Consider the following 24,853-nt stretch of genomic DNA (forward strand, 5'->3'; position numbering starts at 1 on the left):
AAGCAAATAAGAGCCCCAATGGAATAAAACCACAGCTCTGAGAGCAGGACAGGAGCCTGTGCATGCACCGAGGTGGTGTAGCAGTACCCTGAGCGCTCATTCCCATCGCAGCCGCAATCCCCAGGGCAGTGAGCCCCAGTGCCCTGGCAGTGACCATGCAGGACAGGGCCTGCCCCAGGCAGCCACAGCCATGTGCACCCTGTGCCACCAGTGCCACAGCCCCAGCTCCACCCTGGGAAGGGGAGCCTTGGCCAGGACAGGTCAGAGACGGCGGCGGTTTGGAAAGCGAGCGCCTGGTGCTGCTACAGATGCCTGGCTCGCAAAACCAGCAATTCCAACAGCTCCTTCTACATTCCTCATGGAAACACTCAAGGTTAAAGATCACAGAGCTGGTTTGCTTTACCCAGCATAGCCCCCACTCTCGATCAAGTTCATCATAGCTTTCTATTAGCTCAATTATTACAATCCATAATCAGTGCACTACAATGATTCAACTTGACTTTATGTGATGAGTATCTTGCCTTGTCATGTAACAGATTGTGTGTATGTTGTATTTCTCTAAGGACCATCTGACCTTAGATATTAAATAGAAACATACTAGACCAACTGAGAAACATTTAATACATACATTTATCCCCTTAGATGTATTAAAAATTCAGAGGAAAAATAAATATTTAAGATGGTAAAGTATGTTTACCAAATGTTTTAACAGCTGCCTTTAGAGACAAGGAAATGGAATGAAATGATGGGTGTTTGTTTCACAGGGTAATGCTCGCAAAACGCATTCAATATCTGCTAAAGTGAGTGTGGCTGAAGGTAGTGTGGAAAGGAAGGCCTTTGGGGTGGGAGGGAACCCACAGAGCAAGGTCAGGTCTAGGCAAGGAAGGTGCTGAGAGAGTCTCTGCCCAAATAGAGATTGAACTGTCAGAAAAATGAGTGGTTTGTTTCTAACAAAAACGTCATCTCTGGTTAGGTCTGGGCCAAAGGCCTTGCCTGAGCTCTGTGGTGGGAAGTGTGAGCCCTTTTTGCTGCTGTTGAACTCTCTGCACAGGGACACAGGCTGGAGGAGCCATGTGCCAGCTGGGGCACTGTTGGATGGTCCCATCAGCGAGTTTCTGTCCCTTCCTGCCTGTCCATTCCTCCCCTTGCTGACCTGTGCAGCTGCTGCACACCAGAGATGGGGGGACAGAGGGACTCAGTGAGGCACAGACCCAGCTCCCCCTATTACTGAGAAGGACACAGGCTGGAAACCCAGGCTCCCATGGCTCTGCTGCGTATCCAACTGCCTCATCGCTTCCAGTGGGACTGGAAGAGGCATGGTGGCATTTTGTCCTCCTCTCCCAGGCTGTAATGACAGATCTACATGGGAACCTTTACCCCCCTCAGCCTGACCACCTTGGCACACAGGTTCAGACAGCTTCAAGAAGAGAAGATGGAGATAGTCAAAACACAGAGTGGCACAAGTGAATGGAGGGGGAGGTAGTAACACTACTTAAAAGAAAAAAATAAAAGAAAAAGGGAGGGTGTATAAAATACAGTCCTAAATGGTAACCTATGCATCAATAATTTATGTCTGCTTTACAGGTTCCATTAGTTTAGCTATCTGTTAAAAAACCTCATGTCCCAGCAACTGCTGCTTGCCACAGGGATTCAGCTGTCTCAGAGCTGCTGCACCAAACACCTGCTGGAAGTGGCCCAGGCAGATTTGCAGTTGATCCTGTCTGCAGCCCAGGAGCAGCCACAGAGCCACCTCCTCCCCTGCCTCCTGCAGTCTGAGTCAGGCTGAACCTGCAGTGGGACTGATGCTCAGAATTTGGAGGAAACTGTGGCAATCAGGGAGCATCACAAGTCAGCATGGAAAGATGCAGTGAGTGCCTGGTCACACAATGCCTGGGCACAGTGCTGATGTGATCAGTCTTGGGCCATCTGAATACTTCACCTGGCAGTTTAATGAATGCAATGAGCCTCCTCTGTCTTCATGATCTCCAAAATCTCCCTGTCTCCAGGGACTGTGCCAGTATAAGGGTTTGATCCTGGTTTGCAGTGAGGAACATCACAAACATGAACCTTTGCAGCTGACGGGGTAGATGCTGCAGCAGCTGCAGGCTGAGGGACTTGGGGAGACACACGGGTATGAATATGGAACAGAAAATGGTAGAGAAGTTCATGTCCAGACCTGGACAACAAAAGCCCACTCAAGATCTGCTCCAGCTGATCTGGAGGACAAGGGAACACCTGATGATGGGCAGTATGAAATCTCTTACAAGGTACATGTCACAAATAAAATGTCAGAACTGAAATATGTATAAAATATGTAGAAAAATAAAAAGAATAGCTGAATCTGATCCAAACACCACTGACATCAGGGCAGAGAGCCCTGTTACATCTAGTGGCCTTTGGAGCAAGTTCTTTCAGAGGAACAAATTGAAGTGAACAACTGATAAAAACACAGGAACAACTAGCAATGATTCACTGCAAAATCTGACCATGGAAAGCTGTAGTGAAAAGGCTTATCTAGGAAATGCTGACAAGCAGTGGACTAGGTGAGCCAAACAGTATTTGTGAATTTATTCTAAACTGCTATATGAATATTCAATTTGGCTTGAAGTCACTGGAGCAAAATGAGCATTCTGATGCATTTAATTCATTCCAATTTGCTATGTCTTTCTAATTCATAGGTCAATTCACAGAAACTTCAACCTGCAACTATGGCTTCAGAAGAAAATAAAAGTCAGCAATTAATTAAAACAGGTTTGTTATTTGGGAACTTGAGTCATTATGAACCTGGAAATCCAGAATGATCAAATGTGCTGATTACAGCCAGTACTCGAGGATTGCAAAGCAGCCGGAATTTCAATCTACTTTTGGAAGTTCTTTATTTTTGTAGTTTTGGGGTTTTTTTTCCCCTTACATGCATCACAGCAACAACTTGGCAGTTCTGTTTTCCTTATGTTTGTCTACAGAAAATAGCCATACACAGAAAGTGTGTTGCTGACACCTGGCTCCAAGGTGCAGTTAATGACTCAATTTGTATGGTCATCATGCAACAACCAAGCTTGAGAGATACCGTATGCATACCACAGTCCTTGCAAAAAGCCACTCCTAAGTGACAGGGATTCCGAATGTTTCTATTCATTAGATTTGAGAGCAACCCCCTGTACATTCATCTGCACACTCTCTATGGAAGGCTAAATCCACAAACGATACAACGTCTCTGAAACGAGCACAACAGGAGACAGGAAATTTCATGACATTGCCTTTAAAAGCTGTGAAAGGAAGAACCTGCATTTTTACCTCTTGGCCCATTTCCATACTGCAAAGCTTTGTAGACTGAGCTTTGGCATCCACCATGACATTAAACATGGTGCATATTGATTGAGGGACTCGGAAATCTGTTGATCGGCTGGTTTTCTGCAGTTTTACTTCAAATGCAATCCTTGTTCTGTGAAGGAAAGCAGAAGAAGATGTTTTAGTTGCTTTAAACATACTAAGACAATAATAATAATAATTTGAAACAATACTGGGAGGAGTTTGAGAGCCAGAAGGCTGAATGCTGCTGGGAGTACCACAGTGCAATTGTTACAAATGTGTTTTTTCTAAAAATGATTTTCCTGTTTAAAAAGAAACCCCCTTTCCAGAATACACATTATTTATAAAGTGTTCAACAGTTTCAGGGAAACTGTGACTCTCTTATGCTTGATAAACAGTGTGATGATGTTACAAACAGCAGTGTCAATGCACACTTTTAATTTGGTTGCATTAGCTGATTGATAACCACACCCTGCTGCACTAAAGGAAGCTTCTATTGCTCCCTGACAGCAACTACAAATAACAGAAACTCCTTCATTGCTTGACTGAAAGGACACTGCCAGATCATTGCATTTATAGTGATATGATAGTATTTGCTCACTGGAAGTTAATTGTCTTGTAAGTTCACAGAAGTGGTTTCCCTGCACCACACACACTCACCAGATTATATCTGCAAAGCATGCAGAGGCACAGGCATGTGCGTATGAACATACCTGCATCACACACCTCCCTGTTCTCCTGAGGTTTCACTGAGATCAAATCTGACATCCCTGGCAGTAACAAACCATGATACACCAAAACTTTTGTTAGGCCAAAACCTACAAAATCTGATCCTGTGTCCTATTTTAAATACCAAGGCATTTGTGAGTCTAACATGGGAATGCTTTCCAGTGTGGCGGGCATTGCCTTGCCTTTTTTCAGAGCCACTCTTCATATTCCAGAGGTACTTCACTAATCTAACCTAACACAGAACAATTATCACATTACACAGAATCTGCCAATAAATTATCATAGGAGCTTCAATTTAGAAATAACAAATAATATCAGCTGCAGCTCAGGAATAATTCTGAACTTAAATGATCCCCCAAGGGTTATGCAAATGAAAACTCATTTACGAATGTGAAGCTCCCATTCTGGGGATCAGATCTGAGCTGGTATGTAGGTTCTTCTGCCTGGATTTATTAGTGAACAGGCCTTCCTTGCAAGGAAAGGCTGCTTTCCTGACAGCCCTGAAATACAACCCAGTGTGGAAGGCAGGGTGGCTCCTCCATGGATTCAACAGTTCAGAGACAGACGCGAAGAAAAATGTTGTGTCAAACTGAAATTGCTAAAGAAACCTTAGCCAGGCCCTGTTTGCAGGTGATATAAATAGGGAAGGCAGCATATTGGTTTACATCAGCAATGGCATTTGAACTGATTTAATTACCAGTGCCAGATTTAGCCTGGACTCGGGGACTAGAATGTTGATAATTACTGAAAGGACCCAAGGAGACTGGGATTTTCCATCTCCTCATGGAAAGGAGCATGTTCCTACTTACTTATGCTCACAACCATTATATATAGTTGTACCAATACAAGCTGGGCCAGGTTTTTACAGAGGGGCAACACATTTGCAGAAAGGTTGAGGCAAATCAGAGAAAAAAACCACCTGGCTTCCAGGCACACAAGCTCTTCTTTAGATGTACCTGGAAATTTGCTTATTTTTCCCAGTTATCTCAGCTGAGCTAACTTGTTCTGATTTTTACAGATCATTGCAGTTATAACTGTGCTGTAGGGACAGCAAAGGGGCCTTAATTCCAAGTAAAAAAAAGAAAAAAGAGAAAATAAGTTTTGCTAGTGGTGCTAGAGCAGAGCAGAGAGCAGAGCTCCATCACTGGGTTTTCTCCTGAAACACAGTCTGACAACTGAAAGACAACTAAAGCTCAGTGTTTGTGCCAGACACAGGACCAAAGATGGGCTGTTGCAATAAATTGCTCTATGTCAAAGATATTAAATGCAATACATCTCATTGCACTTAAAATGCACTAGGGTTTATTCCAGAATGGTGAGAGAACAAGCCTCGAGCTATCTGCCTCCCTGCCTGCATCTCAGGGATTGAATGTGCCTTCCCCTGTGCTGATACTGCACATCCAGGCTAGTGAGGATTGTACTGAAAATAAATGCCACGCTCACACTTGCAGAGTGGCCAGGGAAGTGTGGTACAGGACAGCCACATCACACACTGCAGTTAATATCAGCATGTACTGGCTATATTTGGCATCCATTTTTTCTCTGATTAATCTCTTTGTCTACGAATTTTTGCACAAAGAAATACCAAGTTCATTTTTTCTTCTTGCCTCGTTATCTCTGATGCAAATGGACATAAATTGCAGTGAAAAAGTTGGAAATTTAACTTCAATATTTTGCTTTCAAAATGACAGCTGCCAGCATGTCTAAAAGTTGCTTAAAGATATCTCTGTTTTGGAAGATCTGCAGGTAACTATGCTATAATGTGGCTGATGATACAACAGCTTTTCCCAATCAACGGCAGACGTGAAACCTGTGTGCCAAGCAACACACTATCCCACTTTTTAAGTAATTTTTTCTTGGTTTTGTTCATGTATCTGTGCTTTTTAGGCGAGTGCTGGGATCTTTCTTATGGCTATGCCTTCAGCAGTCAGCATCATCACACCAACCTGCATTTACAAAGATCTGACCTCATGTGCGGCACTGAAAATAAGTAATTACCTACAAAGCACAGAAAAATGGGTGATTTATTGCCTTACTGTGAATAAGCACTCGGTCTCAACAGACAAGTGCCTGCTTGGGAGAGTCCACAATTCACAGCAATGGGGTGAATTCCAGTTTAAGGTGGAATAACTTTGCATCCTGTGAGCTCTTGAGAACCATGCCAGGCTCCTTCATGGGCACCCACCTTTTGACACAGGACTCGATCATGTCACTCGCCATCAGCTTCAAGCGCTGCTCCAGGTGCTTCCCAAACTCCTCCTCAGGCCAGTGCAAATCCCGAATGAAGGTCTGTAGGGCATCAAGTTTCCAGAACATATCTTCTGAGGTGCCTGATCCATTGCTGGCAGGGCAAAATGAGAACAAAAGTCAGAAGTGGCATCAGGGTCTTGGCAACCTGATGTGGAGACCATTCCTGCAACAAGTGTAAGGCAGACAGCAGTTTCATACACAGGACAACGCTGGCCATCTCCACCATCAGGATTTTGAGTTTTACCATACAGTTGCCTAATCTATCTTGCTGTCATCACCCACAAAACTTTCCAGACCAGATGAGTAAGACAACATCATGAGTTACACACATTAACGGGAAGAACGTGTGTATGGTAAAAATCAGCCTTAGTTAATAACCACATTAACGTATGTGATTATTAATAATTAAGGCCAGAAATTGCGGGAGAAAATCCTTGATCAATAATAACTGCCATACTAGGCTGTATGCAGTTATTAAGATTTAGGGTTTCATGCAATTCTCCCCCCTCCAAATTATATCTTGAGTTTGCCTTGTCCCCCCAGTGTGGCCCCGTTTCCAGGTAAGGGACAGTGCTAACAAGTGGTGAGCGAGGACACACTTTATCTCTTGAACAGCTGAAAAGAAATTGGGGTAAGTCAATTGAGCTAAGGGTACATCTCATATCTCATATCCAGGAGTTTCGGCAGGATTTACTGCTGCACCTTTTTCTTTGCAAAGGCAATTACAGGACAACAAATTTACATTTTTAAAAATTTATTTTGCAACAACTTTGGTCTGCCACAAAATTCTCAATTTCTTTCCCAAGCATATATTCTTGTACCCACACCCCTGCCCAGATGGAAGTCTTTAGTCCTGCAGTGTGTAGCTACACCAGCTCTTTTCACAGTATAATTATATCTCAAACCTCCACTTACAGAATAAAAATACAGGACTGGATTGCACTCTGTTTGTGCACAGAAATTTATGCATCTATAACCCTTTTCTCTCCTTCTCTTCTTCTCCCTCACTTTTTTTTTTCCAGAACAATTACCAAGGGAGCTTCAAGAGTTTCAACCCCCTCCTCGCATACCACTAATGCTAACACAGTAATTTATAAGATATTTAACACACCATGCATTACCACTTGTGCTGACATCATCTATAGAAACAGATGAGGGAGGGTGTTTCTATTGTGACAGATGCCAGCTGCATTGAGTTAATGCTAGAGGAGCTGGGAACTAATGCAAACAGGGCTACTCCCAGGTGAGAACTGTAGTCCCAACATGCCAGAGGAGTCCTGAGGGAGCCTGGGCTAGCAGAGTCAACAAGATAAAGAATGAATAGTCTTGGTTGTAGGAGAAACGTATCTGACACTAAGCAACAGGTAACATGTCCTTGATGGAGGGGAAGGGTGAGTAAAAGGGAACCAGGGAGATGAAAAGATAAAGAATCAGGCATTTGCTTTTGCCAGGGGACCAATCTGGACAACAGTCTCACATATTAATCTACTAAGAGTTTTTAGTTCAAACCTGTGCTTGGGTGTAAGCAAGCTTTAACAGTCTAAACCCAGTTTTGGAACTGCATGGATTTACATTTCAAGTGATTTAATGTGTACAAATACAATAATTGGTATTTACTACAGCAATATTATGACATCCATTTGGTTTCAAAATTTTTGAAGAATTATTCTCAGTCTTTTTCTCACTTTTGATTAGGGCTCCATCCAAGTAAACAATATAGTATATTCATTTCCAAAATGCACTGTTGGGATTTTGCTTGTGAGCACCACAATTACTCTAATCATGCCGGCAGTTTGCAATATACCATTGATGCTCAAGCATTTTCAGAGGGGTGATCCAATTTTCTGTCATTACATGATTCTTATCTTTTCAAGGGCAATACCACAAAGCATGCACAGAGCAAGATTAAAACTTTGAAGTACTCTTTACAGACAACTGCCTAAGCTAGCCTTTAAAATAACTATCTTAGCATGAATATGAGTTGTATGGCTTTGAAACATAAACAACCATGCTAATATTTTAAAAGGTTTTAAATCTATTTAAAAAAGATCTCACATCAGTGTTTTCTTTACTTTCATTCATTACCAGTGCTCTGCAATCCTGCCTGTGCCAGACTAATGGCAGAGGCGTTCTGGTGGACTCCAGGTGTAGATGTAATTGAGGGTGTTTCAGCAAAAGTGAACAGGATATTCTTGGGTGAGTTCTTCAGTTTTATCTATTAAGTGAGAGGATAGAGGAAAAGCACCACAGTGCTGTCTGAGACCAGCCTATGCCAACCCTAAATAACTCTCTAGGATTTTAGAAGGTGAATGGACAAATAGCAGTTCCCATGATAGGATATCCTGGGAGATGAGTACCTCAAATGATGAGATTTGGGTTGAGCCCACTGGGAACCACCCTCCACACTGCTCAGTGAGAAATCTCCTGTAAGAGAACTTGCCTAATCCTGAGGAGTGCTGAGGATTTGTGTTATGTTCCCCCTGAGCTTCACACATGCACCCTGGGACACTCAGGCAGGAAGCACAGAGCTCAAGGCTCCTACAGAGAAACTGCTTTGACACCATTTTCCAAGCCATAATCTAAAACTCACATTGAAAATCTCTTTCTTTAGTTGGTCATGGCATTATTTGGGCAGTAATGAAGGCTATGGAGCTTTAATTGCTCTCTGGGGCATCCCCCAACATGAATAAAAACTGTTACAGGGTGCTCCTCTTAGACTGCTTCACCAAAGTCAAGACAAAAATTATCTGGGAATTGCAGAACTTGCATTAAATAAAATTCATTTTTAGATCTACATCTGGTCCACAGAAATTGGTTGACTGGCATTGAAATTGATTAATCTTCTCTTTTGGACAAAACTCTTTGCTGAGACACATAATGTCACATTGTGAGTTCTGTGGTTTGTATGTTATTCAGACCATACCCCATTGTTGACAGCTATTTTGTAAAGCAAGATACTTGCTCAAACTCTCAGTGGGAGTTGAGACAAATTTTCAAGGTTTATACAAAAAAACCCTCAAAATACACATGCCAGAAATTCACTAGTGTCTCATTCAGAAAACATCTAATTAACTATATCACTCTTTAAAGTTTTATGTAATGCACAGAAACAAACAATACATATCCATGCCAAGATTACTTTAAATTTAAATGAGATCTAATTTGAACTGAATACACACTCAGAATCATAAATAGCAGCCATCCATGACGGTGCAGAAAAGCTAGGCATTTGTGGGATGCCTAGTGGGATGTTAACTGGTAGATTTGGTACTTTAGGGAGATTCACATTTGGTAGATTCACATTGGGCAGATTACTTGTTAAACTCCTGTGGAAGAAACAGACAGAAAGAAAAAATACCATAACAGTGACAATGCCGATGTAGCAGAAGCACATGACACTCAGAAACAAATCTGCAAAGTTCACAGCATGAGGACAGTTAAAAAACTAAAGCAAAACATTTCAGAAAGAAGCATGAGTATGAAAGCTTAAATGTACTGTGTTTTCAGTCTGCTATAAAATTCAAATTCCTTAAAAAAAAAGCAAACCAGAATGAAAAGAAGAATTGCAAAGGGAAAAATTGACAGAGAATTTAAACATCTGTGAAAATAACTGCACCTTCAAGTCCTGATACCATTTCAAAGTGCAGAGAGCAGCTTTTCTTCCAAAAAAATCTCTCTTTTAAGGAAGAGTCTCAGTTCTTACACACACAGGCTCAATGGAAGTGCTAAACTACAAGAACTGCTAAGGGACTGGAATTTGAAATAATAAAGAGAGAGCCTGGAATTCCAGCCATAAGTTCTTCTTGCCACCAAGCTCAATGGAATTGCAATTTTGCTGCAAAACCTCTCTGTCTTAGACCCTCCACAAATAAAGATGGGCTAATCTGGAGTGATGAAACAGAGAACTACAAGGTTCTTCCTCTGTGAAGACTGCCATGATCCTCCCTTGCATTCCTGGGTGCAAAGCAAAGGATTGTCCAGCCCCACTATTTGTGCACTGTGCATAAACTGCACATTGTAAATGAATCCAGGACTGCTATGTGACTGTTTCATGGCTGGAAGTGGGCTATGAGGTGATTAAGACATTCAAAGGTTAATATGAAGCATGTGTACTTGGGCATCATGACTTCAATCAGAATTTTCAGACGTGCAACTGTTATGCAAATAGAGATCTTTAAAAAGTGGACAGCTGTGTTGATTTAATGCAAGATTCTCTCCTGGAACAAGGTGCATGCAACAGCATTGCATGCCCAAAGTTTGGAATGCACCCTGACATATTTCATTGTACTAGGTCTCTAGATGTTGTAATTGGTCTAATTCTGTTTTAATGAGTATCTCATCACAGTTATATTCTACATGCAAAATGAAAACATCAGGAGATCTGTGAATCAGCAAAACACAGAGCTCAATTACCCAACTCACATATTACCTGACTCTCAGAAGAGAGGCCAGTTTCAGAAAAATGCCTCATTTCTGCCCTCTCCCAGGAACACTGTGTGACCCCCTGATACACAAACCACAGGTGGTTTTACAGTCCCATGTGAGGAACAAAAGCAGATGCGTTTTCACCAGATTGTTACTTGGACTCAGTGAAAATGGAATTAGAAATTCAGGATTTCAGCTTCACTCTACCCTGCACTGCTGAAGCTGCTGAAAGCTTTTCTGTTGATGCACACAGGCACTGCTTCAGCATCCAAACCTGCCTGCTCTGAGACTGCATCAGGATATGGCACCTTTGGAAGTCTCTCCCATTTCCCTGGATATGAGTTACTTTACAGATACCATTATCTGGCTTCCTGTGAAACTATCAAATTATACACTATGTCTTTCAAGGCATATTAAAATCCTAGTAAGTTCGCTGAGACATATTTAGCACTTCATTTCTTACTGCAAGTTTTATATATCAACCCCCAAAGCAGTGGAATTGAGCTGCCTGAATAAATGTTTCCTAACGCATCAGACGATGTGAACCACATCCCTGCAAGAGCTCAGCTTGTCATTGCTGGTGAATGTTAGGGAACAGACTTCATTCTTTGTGAATAAAATCCCTTGTTGGGGAGGAAAAGCCCAAATCAAAGTTCTTTCTAGTGAAAAAACCTCACAACTATGCTTTGATTTCTAATTACTTCTATGATTCTTAGTAGATTTAACTTCCTGCTATCTGTGTGTTCTCTTTTTCAGGCAAAGAGGAGAATTCACTACTGTCACAAAGCTGTCCATTGTTTCCATTCATACTGTATCTGCTGCTAAGATGATATGACTATTGAATGAGACATAGACTACATAGTGATTGAGAGAGTGTTAAATCTTCAGAAATGGCAGTGCATGTGGTTAGATACTGATATGGAATAAATAAAGAAATAGCAAGAGGTGGACAACATATAAATGTATAAGGAAAAGCAACTTAAATAACTTAGCCAGATGGTAAATACATAAATCAGAGGACCTTTGGTTTTAATATTAAAATTCAAGAAGTGACAGTGTTATATTAATAAAAACACTGTATTAATAAAATATGACTTCTAGAGTAAACAGTATACTATATTCACACGGAAACATATTTCTTTTATACAACACATTATTTTGCTGATGCAAGAATATGTTGCAAGAATAAGTTAGTACTTTTAAAACAAAACAAAACAGCAAAATAATGGAGTATATTATGTTAACATACAGTAACTAATGTAAAAAAATATTCTCCTGAATTGACATGCACAGTTTTTCAGGTTCAACTGATCTAATTATCTGACTAACAGTTGCAGTGAGACCTCTAAAAAATTATTAATATTACCAACAAATGTTCCATGAAGCCTGCAATTGTTCAGACCATAAAACTACAGGTCCAAGATGAGAAACGGATTCTAGAAGCCAGCCATGCCTATTTAATATAGATGGCTAAATATAACCTCAGCCATCAGGCAGGGAATGTGGGCATTTGCATCAACAAGATGAGGGCTGTCTGATTTAAGACGACTCAGCTTCAGGACTGGATCCTGATATGTTTGATGAGAGGCACAAGCTCTGGAGCTGCACCGCTTGTTTTCCTGGTGTCTTCTGCTTCAGCCCTGTTTATGTGTGTGAGCTGTGGAAATGCCCTCACCTGGACTGTCTGCTGGGAAATTCTGAGTGCAAACAGACTGGCAATGTACCCCTGCACACCCTCCCAGTGCTCACACTGTACTGGATGGAACACGTCCAGTTGCACCGCTGCTGCTCCTGTAGAGCTGCCCTAGCAATGAAAGGAGGGCAGAAAAATCACAGTATTTTTACTGAGCTGTCTCCTGGGTTCAGAATAGAGCTGAATGTCGAGACCCTTGGCCACACCTAAATGCTCAGTTCCTACAGGATGCCTGAAATGATTTAGTGATGGAAGACACAAATGCTCGTCTCTTCCATCACTATAAACACTTGAAACCTCACTGTCGAGGCTGAGCAAATGCTCAAGAGCAAATCTTTTCACAAAAGCCTTGATGTGAAGCAAAGAGCTTGATAGTGAAGTAGGCAGTCAAATCTGTGCTCTTCCTGTGACTGACACCCAGAATAGTAACAAAAATACTCACTTTCACTACAGCGGTGCTTCTTTTAAAGGGAAACATTTTTCACTATCATTCTGTAGTTGTACAACCTTATAAAATGATTAGTATAATCATATTGTTCAAGTTCTGACATTTATATTAATGATACATTTATAAATAGTCTGCAAAGGGTTAGTGAGCAATTAATAGATGCTGAAGCCAGGACTACAGAGTGGTAGAGAGAGCCCTGGGTCAATGAGTAATGTCCTAGTCAAGCCATTGAAATTGGTTGTCATTGCATGAGCTTTAGCATTTGCTCAAAAAGATCTTTCAACACAGACACACACACACAGAGACACACACACATACGTGTCAGCTGGCTGCGAGATAAATCAGCACTCTCCGAGAAGCTAGCAGGAAAAAAACCCATTGCAAACCCTACTTTTCCAAGACCTCTCAACTCACCAGAGAACAGACCTACTCTGCATCCTGCATACTTGGATGACTGTGCGAAGGACAAGTGTTCCACATTTCTCTGCGTGGATTCACACAAGCGCACCAGCTGCTCTAGCTATAGGGCACGGACCCCCTGCAAATTCAGCAGCTCTGCAGAGGCAGATTACAGAGCCCTCATGAGCACATAACATCCATGCTTTCCCCCCACCATTTATTTCAATACTTAACAGTATCTCTCTCTCACTGTGATTTCTATACCTAACTCCTCAGAGCATAAGGTGCAGAGTATTCAGCAATGAAAATAGAAGAAATACATGCTTGCAAACTGCCATCTGGTCAGGTTATGGAGGGCTACATATTTCAGCCTTGACTGCAAACACAAGTACAGAGAAACCGTTTCAAAAGATTCTGTGTTGTGGAATAATTTCTTGGTTAAGAGGAGATAATGAGATTTCCTTCTCATAATGCACTGTAGAGATCCAGGACAACAACAAGCCTGGTGGAACGGCCAGCTTTGATGATCTATCTTTACTGGCCAACTTGAAGGTCTATCTCCAAAGTAGAGGGAAGCTGTGGAAGAATATTCTGCAGTGTTTCCAAAAAAGCTCTGCTGGAGAGGTGTCAATAGAAGGTCACAATTTGGTTTGGAATTGGCTGCTCCAAACTATTTGAGAATCCATGGCCACAAATGCAACTGTGCTACAGTATGGATATGTGGGGTGAGGAAAGAGTAGATACAGGAGGGCAAGTCAAACAGAATAAGTCTCTAACCTGAATTTTTCTGCAAGTTCCCTGTCGATCAGACAAAGAGGAGCAGGTGGTCTGCCCAGGAGGCAAAGATGAAGATGCCTTAACATTTAGTTCTGAACAGCACATGAAAAATGTCATAAGATCCTAGGAATGACACTCCTCTTTTCCTTTGCACTGTATGTGCCACCCTCTGGCACTCACTGGTGCCTCCCTTCACCGGGCCACATCATGTTGAGCCAGCTTTGCAACTCACACTTTTGTGTGCGAGACATAAGAACAAAATATCAACACGTGAAAAAAAACCCATGGTGCATCTTTTCAACCAGATGGACAGAAGCTTCTCGTGGAAAGCACCCACTTTCCTGCTGGAAGAAGTCTTTTATATACCCAAGTCTGTAAGAGAAAGAGTCCATCCTGGGCTTTTGCTGGGAGATGCAATGCTCAAAGCACACTGTAACTGGAACTCCAGAAGGGAATAACCATCACAAGAGAACTAAGAAAAGATCTTTTATAACTATCAGAGATAACTTGGAAATGATAGATGCTGGCATACCCAGGGACAAAGCATTTTGACAGGCAAGTAGCACATCCAAGTACTTATGGACATCTATAGTTAACTCCTTGAAGTCATTAAAAAGCAAAAAGATGACAGCTTCTGATAAAAGAAAAAAAAAAAGCAGAATTATTTGTTTATTGAGAGCTTGACCCAGGTGGACAGGTACACAGAGTTAACTGCCTCTGTTTCATAACAGACAAGGAAATACATATTTTTTACTAAAGCAGAGCTCTGAAACTGAAGTTAATGCTAACTTCGAAGTGCAATTCTGCTTGAAGGAGTGGCTGTAAAAATGGCATTCTCCTACTCGAAAGATCTATTTCTTGTATGTTTTCTGGGTCACATCTGCTTATTTGAAACAAGATTTTTTAGGATCTTTAATCCTGTTAGCCTGCAGACCAAAGACAGCAAATGGAAAGTGAGAGAGGCTCCTGAATGCCAGCCACTTAACCCCACTCAAAACAGAGGGGATGATCAGGTGTCAAGAAAAAGCCCAAGATTTGGCAGGCAGAATCCTTACGGATGCTGAGGATGCACAAGAAAGAAAGGAAAAAACCTGGGTACTCAGACTCCAGGTTGCATATGGGAGGCTGGCTGCTGAACAAAATCTCTTTTCCTTGTAAACGGAACATATTTGGTGTGAAAAGCCCTGAAAGACCACACGTTCTTTTATACAGCAACCTCTGAGAGTGCGGTGCTATTTCACTTTCCTTAGAGAATGACAAAAAAAGCAAGGAAAAGAGTCACTCCAGAGGTCACCTGGTCCCAGTTCCTGGTCTGAGACACTGCCAGACTCATGTCACTTGCAAAGGGTCCATCTTTCTCTTTTAGTATCTTTATTAGAAGGAAAAGTTAGCTATTTCTCTTTGTAGGATCTGACTTGGCTTTACAGAGCAAGCATGACAGGGTTCAGCAATGCTTCAAAACCTGTGAAATAACAACAGTAATCCAAAGCACATGTCACATTTTTATCATTCACCAGCTCTTGAGTTCAATTTGGGTTTTTCTCAGGCTCCCAATTTCTTGCTGGTAAACTCCTAGCTTTCCAAATGTAAGAAATCATTATGCTTTAGTCATCTTGCCCATGTTTCACTTTGGTTTCTGCACATCTAATCCTACAGGCAGAGGAGCTGGGACTGGCAGAGCTGCCCTGGACATGGGGACATGTGCAGCCACCAGCCATGGGGCTGATGCCAGAGGCACACACTGCAGTATCCCCCCCACAGGGTGGGTGGAAAAAATGAGTGTTGAGAATAAATACAGCAATGACTCACAGGGGTTATAGGGCTGGAACTGAACACAGTGAAGCGAGATTTTTTTGTTCTGAAAAGGAGCTATGTGAGTTCAAAAGCAGCATTGGAAAAGGCCTTTTAGAATGGGTTCCAAAAAGCCATGGCAGTTAAGAAGGTTTTCCCATTTTCATGCTTCCCTGTTCAAAGGCACACGGCTCAAACTGAGGCAGCGATGCATTTCAAAAAGCCAATACCATTTCCCTCATTAACCTGAAAATCCTGAAGAGATCAGGCCTCCTATTTATAGCATTAAACTAGAACATTTAAAGCATTTTCTGCATGTCCAGTCTAACGTTTGCTAATTCACCTCTATATGAATCTCCATCCATTTGCACCCAAATTCCAATTGTATAAAAGGAGGTTTCCTTACTTTACTGGCTCCCATGACTCCCGCTCAAAGCCCCTGTGAATTGACTGTGCAATTGAGGACTCCATCAGATCGACATATCTAACAACAAGTGGAGCAAACAGGTCTTGGAGGTGTTTGTGGAATTTTCCATTGCACAAATTATCTAGAATAGATAAATAAAAGTATAGTAAGACACTACTGTTACTGCAACCTCTGTAACAAACCACAGCGTGGCACTTTATCAAACAATGAATTTGTCAGTGAACAGGAAAACTTCAAGAACATAACAGGAACCAGAGTTCATGACACAGACAGCAGGAATGACTTCTTACTCCAAACAAATAAACAGACAATGAACCTTCTTTTCCATTAATGTAAAACTTACAAATACATTATCACTTCCTGTGAATAAAACCAGTGTAAGAAACACAGCATGGCAAACATTATGGCTTTAGCAGGTGGGAAAATAATTTCTTCTTTGGTTGCTCAGTACCATGATGCTGGAACTTGCTTTCTGAGGATGAGTCCCTGGCTTTTTTCACATAGTCTTAGAAAGCTAGCTGGGGTCCTGGTCTAGGACGTAGTTAAGGCAATGCCAATTTTGCCACCAGCTCCCCAGGGAGGGTTGGACTATCCAGGAAAGTGCCAAATTCAAAACATGGGTTTTGAAAGCATGGGCCCAAGTGCTTCGGAGAATTGTCTTATTTCACAAAGCACTATTCTTCTGAACTACTTTTGCTTCCGTTTACTTCAATATTTTCCTCCCTTCAATAAAATCTTAAAGCAAGGACTGGCTTACTCCATGCCAAATAAATGCAGTACACATATATAAAACAATACACACATTTAATGACAAATACAGAGTACCTAATTCCCTGCTTATCAGGCAGCCATTACCAAGAGACTTGAGAAGATGAAGCAAAATAAAATTCAGCTTCCCACCTTTGACTTCAGTGATTTAAGGGGCGTGCTTTTTTCTAGTGGCAATGCAATAAAAGCTGGTGCTAAAGGAGTTTGTAAATCTGTGAATCTCCACCCATCTCAGTTCTCTGTGCAGTAAGAAGAGGCTGAAAGCATTATCAGTAACCTGAGCTGGAAAGGGAATGATCAGAATGCAGAATACATACAGTCACTACGGAGGGAATCGTTAATGAGCTGGAAGAGCGGGAAGCTGTCCCAGGTGTCTGGGGGCTGCACCTCTAACGCTGCGTCCATATCCACCGCAAACAGCGACAGGAAGGTCTCCGCGTGCTCTACCATCAGGTCTGACCACCAAGCAAAGGCCTTCAGAGTTGGCGGAAAAAGATAATAAAGATGTGTATTAGTTCTAATAAAGTGCAGGGAAAAATGTTAGGCCACATATCTTAAACAAAAAAAAAAAGTGCATCTCATGGAAACTACCTTTATTGTAAAGAGAACAGTGCTTTGAGTGCTAGCCTGCCCGGGCAGTGCTAATCACAGAATTAGGCACTGCTGTTCTAACACAAAGCTTTCTTGTAGAGGGTCTCTTCAGAGCTCCACTGTAAAGGCATTCAGCTGTAACGTAGCAGAGAAGGTTTCATCTGTTCAATTTACAATAAATGACTTCATTAATGATGCTAATTATCAGGAAAAAAAATCAACTAATTCTTATTTCTAAAGTACAGAAATTTGGGAGTTTCTTCACTGTGCTTGTGGGTTTTCTGATGTGTTTTTCAACAGCTTAAATTCTACTTGGATTCAGTACTTGCATTTGTCTTGAAAAACTAGAAGCCTGAAACATTAAAATCTGACTTAAATCATTCACACCATGTTTTCAAGATATTTCAAACATCACCAGTAAAAGTTATTACAGCACTGTTCATTTTACATGGTTATCTAACACACTACCACCTTCATGATGCTACTGATTAGGAACCCATTACAAAGCTCTACTATCAACATGCCAAGGTAAAAAAAAAAAAAAAATCTATGGCAAGCCTATATTTTCAGAGAGGCAGGAAAAACATATGTCTAAACTTGAAAACCAAAAAATATCAGTGAGGTAACTCATTCTCATGCACATGGGTCCTTAAAAATTCGCTGTGCGGGCTCTCTGAGGTGACATTCACATCATACATGGCTCAGATGTGAATGCTGCAAATGCATGCATGCGTGTTCAGTAGTCGCTTCTGGCTGGGAACATGCAATATGAGAAGAGCTGTCCACAGGACCATGTGCTGTCATTTGGAAGTGATAGGAAATTACTCAGTGACTTAAAGGAGCTAAGGAACAGCTTTGCGGCACTTGGCAAGAAAAAGAAACCTCTAGCTTAGGCACAAGAGTGGAGATGAAACGGAAGACATTGGGAATGGAGGAATCAGTTTGAAGAGGAATTGCCAGTCAGGGAGGGGCATTTTTTGCATGTTTTTGCAGACATGAATAAGCAGAATGGGCTTTCACTCAGGGTTCAGTTCTGATTCACTGATGTGCACAGCACAACTCCAGCTACTGGTTCACCTGGTCATGGAGAGGGAACAGCACCTCCAAAACAGGTTAGTGCCATAGTTTTTCCTGTTTTGGCTCGACTTCTCAGCTGCCAGTGATAGTGGCAGGGGGTCTTTGGAACTATTTCCACTCCATCAATCCTTTAAAATATAAAGCAGACTGACACTGTCCTGCTATTATTCCATGAGTTGATACAAAATGGATGCAAAGGCATGGATAGATTGGACACTGCACTTGGCATTTTCTTCCCAGAGCACATCCAAGATGTAAACCAAAGAACCAAAATAATCACATGACCCTTAAACTAATCTTAGGATTGCGTCTGCCCTGTAATGGGAGTGAAGATGAAGGCACAGCTTCAGTGTCTGCCCATGCCTGAAGCAACAACACCAGCAAGTGAGTGTCCCAGTGGTCATGGCATGGGGACAAGGTGGCTACAGCAGGGTCCTTTGTCTGCAGACTGTCCTCAGCTTCAGGCCCATGGAGGAAGCTGCCCAGCTCTGCTGCAGCATCTCCTGCTTGGGGATGCTCAGGGCTGCAGTGGTAGTGGTGACAGTGGCCCTGGGTGTCTGCAGAGTCATCACTCTGGGAAAGCCAAACCAAGGTGAGGGAGCCTGTGTGGGGCTGAGGTGTGGGACAGTGCTCTTCAGCACTTCTCCACCTTTGGTGCTGGTGTCCAGCCAGGCACACGGCTGGATGGCAGTGAGTGCCATGCTGGGAAGCATCAAACCTCTGAGAGACCATGGAAGAACCAAAACCATCAAGAGGCAGGTGTGCTCCTGATGCCTGCTCCAACCTGCTCACAGAGGTAGGTGGAAAAGGAGCTTTGCTGAGCAGTGGGGCTGTGCAGGGTCCTCTCATCCCAGCAAGGCCTGGCTGTGGTTTTCAGGGAGGCTGTGGGGGCTGTCCTTGCTCTGATGTGGTTTCTCTGGCTGTGCCTCTGCCTGCCCAGAGCCTGCCATGCTGGCACCCACCCAACACTGCCCCGGGTCAGTGGGCATGGAACGACCACTATGATGGCAACTGGCATTTGGGGGGAAGGGAAAAGAGGGGAGGCCAAAGAATGTCTTCTGTAACAAATCCCAATATATAAACACTTCAGAGTCCTGCAATAAGAACCTGCTTTCATGAAAAAGGAAAAAAAGAGCTATTTTAAAAAAAGAAAAGCATATGATCAGTGGTGGAAAAAAAATTATGTCCAAATCAGTAACAGTTTTCCTTTTGCTTGAAAAGTCAAATTTTAACTCTGTAATTCTCAAACTTCTGTCAGGATTCTCAACCTCCTCCCTAATTTCTGTAAGTAGGATTGGTAACACCATACTTAGAAAACCTTTTTCAAGATGGTAACATTTCATTTATTTACCATCTACTTACCTGCTTAGCTTAAATAATAATGTAAAAGGGGAAAAGTGTGCTTTCTAGCCAAACACACCTATTATTGTATATTTTACACATGGATACACATGTATATATGTATGACCTCAAGGAGTTAAGATACATATATACATATACACATATGTATACATAGAGAGAGAAAACACAAATTTAAAAACGGGTGAATGGCATTGCCTCTGGCATTAGTCATCAGTCATCCAGAGGAAGGGAAAGGGAGCTAGGAGACATCTGATGGGAGAGATGATACAATGCCAGAGACCTCCTGCTCCCAGGTTACAGACATAGGCACACAGACTCTGCTATTTCTGCCTGTGCTGCATTGCTTCCTTCTCATGGGTAAGACAAACCCAACTGACTAGACATCATACTCTTCTTATAATGATTTTTGAACATGCTCTGAGTATTATTTTCTACATTCTCATTAGAGAGCCTGCCTGGATGTCCACATGGGGAAAAAAGGGGCATGTGTTAATTGCAAAAATTATTGTTTTTCAGTAAAGTAAGGCATTACTTCAGTAAGCAGTGCAACTTAATTTTCTACTGAATAACCAAAGTAGACCAAAGAGTCACACCTCACAGGTCAAGCCTTCTCCAGGTGAATGACAACATGTAAAAAAAGTCACCTGGAATCATACAGGGGGGAAAATAAAGTGTAATACCTCAGCAATGCTCATTGCACAGTGACAGTATAATGTGGCTACAACACACAATAAAAATCACTGATAAACCACTCAGCCTCTTCTCTCTCTTCCCTGGGTGCAATTCAAAGTGTGCAGAGAGCTGGCCAACTGCCTGTGCACTGCTGAAATGCCACAGCCACCCTCAGGACAGGGATTCAAAATGCACTGAGAGTGTGCTGGGCTTCTGGAGAGAGATGGATTTCATCCTTCCAAGTCCCCGTTCAGAACAAGGGACAGGGATGCCTCCTATCTGTCTTGGCATTAACCTTCTGTCTCTAATCAAAACCTTGTGGCACAAAAGATGCTGGAGAACAGTTCTGAGCCTTCCTCATCATGTGAGGATCTTGGCAGCATGGCTGGCTGAGTGTGACTGGTCCTGCAACTGCTTCCTCTTTTCAAAATAAGCTGTGTTTTAAAAAACAGCTCCTTCCCAGCTGGTTGTACATCCAGCCTGTGCTGGTGAGGAGTGGAATAACACAGTTTTTGCACAAGCATAGTGCCCTCAAGCAGCCCTTGCTTTAGTAAAAAGGAGGTTTATTTCACTCCTCACCTCATATATTCTCTCTCTACATATAAATACTGTATATCCAGTACAAGGCACATACAGACAAAACCAGAGGAAGACCACTACCATTCTAGGCACTCGTGTAGTACTTAGTCCATCTCCACCACAGTGTACTAGAGGTTGGGTGAATGCAAACGACAGGTAACAACAGGCTGAGGAGCGAGTCCAGGCAGGTAGGGTTGTGTTGGGATGTAACTGCAGCGCTTGTAAAATATACCCATTGCTGCATGCATGGACTGGACTGCTATGCCACATTTACCCTCCTGTGTCAGGCTACCAGCTCTGCAAGCAGCCGACCCAAAGTTGCTGTTACATTCCTCGGTCAAAGTTACGGAAGCGAGGGCAACCAGGGTAAAATCCCAGTAGGAAACATGGCACTGAGAGGGCATGCACGGAATATGACAGGAGTGACTCGTTTCATTCGGTTTAGTCACATACCTCTTTCCCCTGCCAGGATCATCCAAGATTGAATGAACAGTAGAAAAACAGGGAGGAAATTTAAATATGTAATCAGGCGTTAGTTGGGTTTTGTGGATTGCTGTGTATTATCAATAAGTAAAACTATACTGCATATTTAATACACACTGGAATGATTTTTAGGTGGTTGTGAAATTATCAAATGCTCTTAATGCAAAATATTGAGTATATCTATATATATATCAATGGGAAGGAAAAGAGAAAATAGTGAAAGAGTGCAACAATACCTACAGTCATAAACAATAACTGTTCACTCCGAATTTCAAAATTATTAACTTTTCAACACGCATTCAAGAACACCAGATTTACAGAGAACTCAGAGCTCAATCCTGCAAATACTTACATGGGTATGCAACATCACCTGCTCAGGGAGAAATGTCCTGACGTGCTGAGAGGAGGACTACAGCCAGCCATGCCAGCTGTCTGTGGGACCAAGTGTTTCCAGGATCAAGCCCCATGATTTTCTGGTGTATATCTGACTATGACATGGTTTCAGTGGTTTTAATACACAAATCTTTCTGTTAAGGTGCTTCAAAGAGTTAAGAGTGGTTCTATTAGGCCTTAGATAACCCAGACAATGAGTAACAGAGCATAGTTGAACCTAACCTCTGTGACTAGTAATTGAGGTATTACCAATAAACCAAGGCAGAAGAGGCCAACAGGAAACCAGGTGAGTTAATCTTGTACTGGAGAGGCCCAGGGGGACCCCTGGAAACAACCTGAATACTCAGAAAGGGGCAGAAAGGAGAATGGTTCTGTTTTGTTGCAGTTTTCCTTGTTCTCTCCGGACAGCAGGAGCAGCAGCTGCGGCAGGGACCCCGCTCATGCTGGCTGGAGGCACACAACACAGCTCATGACTTGGAAATACAACCTTTCTGGAAAGTGGACAGGCTTGCTCTTGCAGGTAGTTGGTGGTGAATATTTTGGCCAGATTGGCCCTGTCAGAAAGGCTGCAGATTGACATTGAGGAGAGCACAACTCAGTTAATTCATCCTTCAGCCCTCCCTCCCCTCTGAAAACACATTCCTACTGAAGTGTACCATGCCTTCATCGTACTCCAGTGTACTTTCAGCTTTTAAAAAGATAACCCAGCACCAGCTGGGAAGACATCACAGAAATATACAAAGCTCCCACCAGATCCTGTGGAAGACCTGGGGGGACACGACCTCGCCGGGGACGCTGCTCACCTCTGCATGGTGCTCTTCGTTTTGCTGTAGGACTTCAATTACCAACTCTGCCAGGCGTATTGTATCTTCTAACTTTTTAGCTGGTGTGACTAACCGGCCTACATTCTCTGTAGTACAAGAACTCAAGTTAAAAGGAAGGCAGGGTGAAAAGCTAGACGAACAGTGAGTTATTTTAGAGGTTAAAAAAAAAACCCCATAATATTCTGCAGCTTTAAAGATCTTTTCATGCATATGTTAAATGCTTATATAATTAGTACTGAGCAAACCAGAAAGCCACATTCGTTATTATACTATGAAAATACAGTGCTCCAGCTCCAAATTTCACAATACTGTCAGAGTTGGTTTGCTTTATGGTGGCACTTTATTAGCTCAAATAAGAACATCGCATTCCCTAAAGACAGCATCTGGCCACTAATGTATGAACAATATGTATCCTTCAATGTAGATGATGCTATTATAGGAATCATATCTATATAATTTAAAAATTCTTTAAAGAAGATCAATTCAAACAAATCTGTCTGCACTTGTAATAAATTGTCAGACTTGAGCAATTTAAATGTCACCTGCTTCTAAAAGCAAAACTCGCAGGTCTGTCTTGCTCCAGGATTTAACTCCACAAGGGTCAGGAGTTATGCATGCTGGAGGGAGTGAAAACTGGTAAATCCCACAGTCATGGGTAAGATTTATATGGGAAAATAGACACAACTTTAAAACAAAAATCCCGCAAAGCAAACCAAAGAGTTTAAATCCTGGAGCTTGGTGTTTACCTATTTTGAGTTCTTTTGCAGTGTTTTCTGAAAACTCTAAAACATAATTAAATTATATTCTTCCAGGTAATTTATATTATTAATAACTCATTAAAAATATGAGGTGCTAACAATATGGAACATTTAGAGCATTTCATTAGAAATAATGTAGAGGAAAAGAAAATAGCCACAATTTCCCTGAAGGACAGCTTCCACAGAGCTGACCACAGACATGTCTCTCTGGTTCACACCCAGGTCCCTGTCCCAGCTCTCCTGAGCTGCAAGGGCAAAGAGAGGCATTTCACTACACAGCCAGTCCATACCTCTGCATCCATAGGTATTTTGGCCTCTCCATGGTATCAAAGGGCAGTGCACTGCCCTGGGGTATGCAAACTCTCCCTGTGATGGTTGTTTGGAGCAGGAGTGGAGTGGGAGACCTGCCCCCTTGGGATCCATATGCCAACAGGCCAAGTACTCACAGATCATCTCGCTCTAGCCTTCCACACACCCTGTTTTTTCCTAGTGTTTTGGTCTGTTTACTGGTGGGGCAGAAGCCTGAGGTTGCACAAGGTGACCTGTTCTGCTTGACTGGGTCACCCAGGGAGAAATCCCTGCCTTGCTGAAGGCTCAGGGAGCTTACAGGACTTCATTCTCCCCCCCAAAGTCTTGCCAGCCCCTAGTTTTCCCTGAATACCTGTTTACACGTTACACAGTTCCCATGAAAAGGAAAGCCATATGTTTCAGGACAGTCCCAAATGTGGCTGGTTTTTGGAGGAGCTCAGCAAGCTGGAGTCTGGCCCTGTAGGGGGCTCAGCTTGGCTGAGGGATGGTAAAGCACCATGCAAATGAACTCTACAGTTTTGCTGATTCATAGCACAGATAAGGGCCTTGGGTGTTTCTTTTCCAGTTTTGCTGCTGTTTCTTGTATCACTGGAAACAAAAAATCAAAAAAAACCCCAAGGTTCCCTTTAATATAATTTACTGACAAATACTGAAATTGGAAAGCTCCTGGTTAACTTCTCAGTCTTTGTTCTACACTATCCAGCACCTCAATGGCTTCAAGAAGTAGAAACCACTTCCTTTTGCAAAAGGAGCCCAAAGACAGGTCCCTCAGTAAGATCTGGTTGTTTC

General features: G+C 42.3%; 1 protein-coding gene across 1 annotated transcript in view; it reads right to left on the reverse strand.

The window, feature by feature from the left end:
- The window catches only part of CADPS (calcium dependent secretion activator), a 203,022-nt gene that overhangs the window by 32,284 nt on the left and 145,885 nt on the right, over positions 1-24,853 (reverse strand). Inside the window, 6 exon segments of the mRNA XM_030956450.1 lie at positions 3,295-3,442; positions 6,224-6,379; positions 9,468-9,614; positions 16,228-16,369; positions 17,334-17,490; positions 22,977-23,083. Of these exon segments, the coding sequence (XP_030812310.1) occupies positions 3,295-3,442; positions 6,224-6,379; positions 9,468-9,614; positions 16,228-16,369; positions 17,334-17,490; positions 22,977-23,083 (857 nt within the window).

Source organism: Camarhynchus parvulus, chromosome 12, assembly GCF_901933205.1.
Source record: "Camarhynchus parvulus chromosome 12, STF_HiC, whole genome shotgun sequence".
NCBI classification, from domain to species: domain Eukaryota; kingdom Metazoa; phylum Chordata; class Aves; order Passeriformes; family Thraupidae; genus Camarhynchus; species Camarhynchus parvulus.